Genomic DNA, 4,946 nt, shown 5'->3' with positions numbered 1-4,946 from the left:
CCATGGGGGCGGCTGGCCAGACCCGACCTGTGCACAAATTCGTGCACCGGGCCACTAGTATAAAAATAATTGTACACCATGGCCAAGTGGGACTTATCTCAGGAATGCAAGTTTGACTTACTATCCAAAAGCAATTAGCATAACACATCACATTAATAGAATAAAACAAGTCACATGATTATCTCAATAAATGCAGGAAAAACATCTGGTAAAATCCAACGCTTTCTCATGATAAAAACACTCAGAACTAGGAATAGAATTTCTCAACCTGATAAAGGCTAGCTACAAAAAACCCACAGCCAATATCCCTCTACTTAATGGTATAAGACTAAATGCTATTCTCCTAAGATCAGAAATAAAGCAACGTTTGCTCTCACCACTTTTATTTAACAACTAGTAGCCCTGTGCACAAATCTGTGCGCCAGTAGCTCGCTGCCACCCTCCTGTAGCTCTCTGCCAGCTCCCCTACCCCCACTCATAGCTTGCTGCCCTGCCCCCTCCTGTAGCTCTCCACCTCCTGCTTGCTTGCTGCCCTGCCCACTCCTGTAGCTCTCTGCCTCCCGCTTGTAGCTCGCTGCCCCACCCTCCTGCTGATCTGGTCATGACGCAGTCGGTCATTATGCTTCATAGCATAACGACCATTTGCATATTACATCTTTAATATATAGGATGTCCTAAAGGTTTTAGGTAAGACAATTAGGCAAGAAAAAGAAATAAAAGGCTCTCCCTTCCCCTGTCTAAAATCAATAAAATATAAATTAAATAAAATAAAAAGAATTTCTGACCCACAAATGGTACTTATAGTTCTTTTGCAGTATTGTTATAACTTTATTCTTCTTTTAACATATTTTATGTCATTTGATGAGATTTTGGTAGGCAATGAATGCATGCACATATCAGTCCCTCATATTTCACTCTGAAGTAGCTACTAACAATTGAGGAATAGAACACCTAAGTCTATGGACTCAAGCTCTTTCTACTACTCCACACTACCTTATAAGATATAATCCTTACATTAGAGACCTTAAAAATCTTGCTAGAATGAATATAGACATTAAAGCAGAACTAAACACACGGCAATATACCATAAGTAAAAAGGGAAGCTACAGATAATCTTGGAAGAAAATTAACAGTTCTATTGAGGAATAACAAGCAATAAGATTATAGAGGTGGGAAAGTGGAAGACAAATTCCTATACAGGGAGTATAACAGGTCGGTCGAGGAAATATACAAAAATAGTGGGAAATAAAGCTAGGAAAGAGATCAAATAAGAGACCCAAGCAAGATCAAGAAAGATGTAGGACCATAAAAACTCTCTTGCTTCATTCAAAACACATTTGTAGGATAGGTACTAAATCAACTGTAGATGAGTTATTTCTGAAGTAGAGATCTGCACATAGGTAATATTTTATTACAATGTATGGAAAGTGTCTCTCAATCATCTACTCCTACATATGTGCACACATATAATGGTAGTAGGGGTGAAAAGAAACAGTCAGCATGTAAATAATTTAATTCCAAATTTCAGTAGGTATTCACTTAAATTGTTTTTCATATATACCTCTGATATGAAAAGAGCCATCGTCATTTCTCTCTACCACAAGATGATCAATATGAATGGCTACAGGAGCTGGTTCAAGGGGTATTGTACTACTACGAGGACTGTCATCCTATAGGAAAGAAAAATAGTATCAGCATGTTGTTATCAAAGTAAATGATAAAATCAAGATTATCATTTTCTTAACACATATTACTTCAGTCAATATTTTTAATGAGTTAGAAATGTATCTTTTAATTAATACAGAGAAAACTGCCTATTCTATTTTTATATTTTCTAATTTCTATGAAGGATCTCCACATCATTCACTAAAAACACCAACATATTCATTTCAGTGCTGGTAAAGTATATATTACAGGGAAGGCATATTCTCAGGCATGAATCCAAAGTTCAGGTAGGCAAAGTTAACATGTATAACATGAAAATGTGAAAATATTTATTGACATACTTTTAAATTTATTTTTGTATTAGAAACTTGTATCTTCATTGGCATCACTGTTGCAACAGTATCATCTTCCAAAAAATGTTGAATATTCGTAAGAGAAGATGTAAGAAACTCAGTGCTAAAGTTTTCTATATGGCATTGCAGAAATCCATTTTTTTCTGCAAGCAAAGAGTGCATTACAGCACCAGGCCCACTTTCAAATCTCAGAGTAATCTCAGGAGAGGATTTGGAATGAATAACAGCTTTATGATCAGAACCTACGGAAAAAGAACATGTAAAAATTGTAACTTGCAGTACTACTCAAAAATGTCACTCTCGTATGTCATTACAGGTTACAATCATTTTGTACAATGGGAAAGCAGTAATCAGGTTTAATAGTCACCCTTAATTTAAGTGATAGTTACAGTACTTATACAACACTAGTGATCCAGTGCACAGATTCGTGCACATTGAAAGGAAATTAATTAGAAGAAAGATTCGTGCGGTAATTACGTTACTGCAAAAAGTTACACATCAAAATAGTATATATAATATAGTTTTGTAAAATTAAGACACACGTGTGATTGGCGCCAGCATGAGCTTTATATGTATCGACGCCGGTCGGTTGATGAATAAATCGTGATGTGGTTCATGTCGAATGTCAACAAAAACAACCAAATTCACAATCAACAATGACAGATTGAAACACATGCGTGCGAATGACGCCAGCAAGAGCTTTATATGTATCATGCATGCACGAGTCAACACTTATTTATTTAGTTAGTTAGTTATTTTAGAAGAAAATGTCTTTATGTCTCCGGAATAGGAAAGTGTTTCTTTTTTTCTTTTTATTATTATTATTTTTTTCTTTATTGATTAAAGTATTACATATGTGTCCTTATCCCCCCATTAGCCCCCTACCCCCCTCAACACTTATTTTTAAATTGCCAGTGCGCGTCTTATGTACCAGCCGGTTGGTAGGTCGGACGGTCGTACAGTCGGTCATTTAGCCTTTTATATATATAGATACCATATATAACCCTCACATCCTATTTTATAGATAATTTTATACTGCAATAATGTTCATTTGTCTCTATTTTCTACTTTTTGGTAACATGAAACAACATACCATGATATAAATCTGATATCATATAGACATATATAATACTTTCAACAATAAAGATTTCAAAAAAAGAAAAGAAACATAAATCTGGTATCATGCATACCTCAGATACTTAAGAGTGTATCTGGATATGTACCTATCTACAAATCTACACTAATAAAAGAGAAACATGGTAATTGGCGTACGACCGCTACCCTTCCCATTGGCTAATCAGCATATCCTTATGCAAATATGATATAAATCTGATATCATATAGACATATATAATACTTTCAACAATAAAGATTTCAAAAAAAGAAAAGAAACATAAATCTGGTATCATGCATACCTCAGATACTTAAGAGTGTATCTGGATATGTACCTATCTACAAATTTGTAATATAATGGACGATGGTCATGAAGAAACAGTCATGGCATTTAAAGTAAGTGACTACTAAGACATTTCTCAAGAAGTAACGAAATGGCTTTGCACCTTCCTCATTAAAACTGGGTATTAAATATTTACATTTATTAAGCCTTGGCCTTATTCAAAAAATTTTTAGGTAGCTTACAGACATATAAATACTTGTGTTCAAAAACAAATTTTAAAACTTTAATAAAGTACATAAAGAATATCCAACTTGCCCTAACCGGTTTGGCTCAGTGGATAGAGCGTCAGCCTGCAGACTGAGGGTCCCTAGTTCGATTCCAGGGGGCATGTAAAAAATATAAAAATTAAAAAAAAAAGAATATCCAACTAAAAAAAGAAAAGTTTCTAGTGGAACCACTGAAGTGAATTGACCCTTCTAGTAACTACTTTGTTTATTTTACTTTACCCAGCTCTAAAAAGAACAGGAGGAAACATGCACATGGCATAATCAGATAAAAAGTAAGCGATAAAAAAATAAGAACAGAAGGGAAAAGGAAAAAATAGGAAAGTTAATAACTCAAAATACATTATTTAAGTTTCTGTATCAAAGATAGACCAAAAATGAGCTTTCCAGCAACAAAAATTAAAAAAATAAGAACAGAAGGGAAAAGGAAAAAATAGGTAGGAAAGTTAATAACTCAAAATACATTATTTCAGTTTCTGTATCAAAGGTAGACCAAAAATGAGCTTTCCAGCAACAAAAAGAAAAATAAAATCCATTTCACAATTCATAAAACCCATGAGTTAAAAACAAACTAATTGTTCTGGAAAGGCAAAGAGGTATCAATTGTTGAGGAACCAAAGTTATCTGTACCATGGGTACGCATAAGAAACCCCACTAATTAAATTCATGAAAATGTTTATTTTCCCTCAGCATAAGTGTGAATATGTACTTAGATATGTTAGTATTTCCTATATCAAGAAAAAATAAGTTAATTAACTTGTCTATTCTATATAATAAAAGCCTAATATGCAAATTGACCAAATGCCATAACGACTGGTGGAATGACCGGTTGCTATGATGTGCACTGACCACCAGGGGGCAGCCGCTCAACGCAGGATCTGCCCCCAGCCCACAAGCCCCAGGCCAGCCAAGGCAGGTGCCAGTCAAGGTGGGTGCCACTGGGGCCTCCGATCACCCCGCCGGTCACCCTTCAGAGGGAGGCGACCGGCAGCAGCGGCGGGGAAATCAAGGTGCGGGGCTGGCTGGCAAGCAGACTGGCACCGGCCCCCAGTCACTCTGCCAGTCGCCCCACAGATCGCCCTGATTGCCAGCCAGGCCTAGTGACCCTACCCATGCATGAATTTCGTGCATCGGGCCTATAGTTTAAAAATAAGAGCAATTAGAAACAACTTGGTATATGTGATTTCATAGTATATTTTAATGATCTGTACATCTACATATCTATGTCTACACATACACACACACACAC

At 36.0% G+C, this 4,946-nt stretch overlaps 1 protein-coding gene across 4 annotated transcripts in view; it reads right to left on the bottom strand.

Annotated features, from left to right (window-relative positions):
• Nucleotides 1-4,946, bottom strand: part of UHRF1BP1L (UHRF1 binding protein 1-like) — a 79,338-nt gene that overhangs the window by 3,581 nt on the left and 70,811 nt on the right. For 3 of the 4 annotated variants that reach the window (XM_014530035.1, XM_014530037.1, XM_014530036.1), the window contains exons 19-20: nt 2,007-2,260; nt 1,562-1,670 (exon numbers count right to left, since the gene is read on the bottom strand). In XM_014530035.1, coding sequence (XP_014385521.1) covers nt 1,562-1,670; nt 2,007-2,260 — 363 coding nt within the window. Of the gene's footprint in view, nt 1-1,561; nt 1,671-2,006; nt 2,261-4,946 lie in introns of those variants that run through there. The other variant, XM_014530038.1, reaches the window with a different exon arrangement.

This window comes from Myotis brandtii, unplaced genomic scaffold (genome assembly GCF_000412655.1).
Source record: "Myotis brandtii unplaced genomic scaffold, ASM41265v1 scaffold708, whole genome shotgun sequence".
Lineage (NCBI taxonomy): Eukaryota > Metazoa > Chordata > Mammalia > Chiroptera > Vespertilionidae > Myotis > Myotis brandtii.
This window is presented reverse-complemented; position numbering and strand designations above follow the sequence as displayed.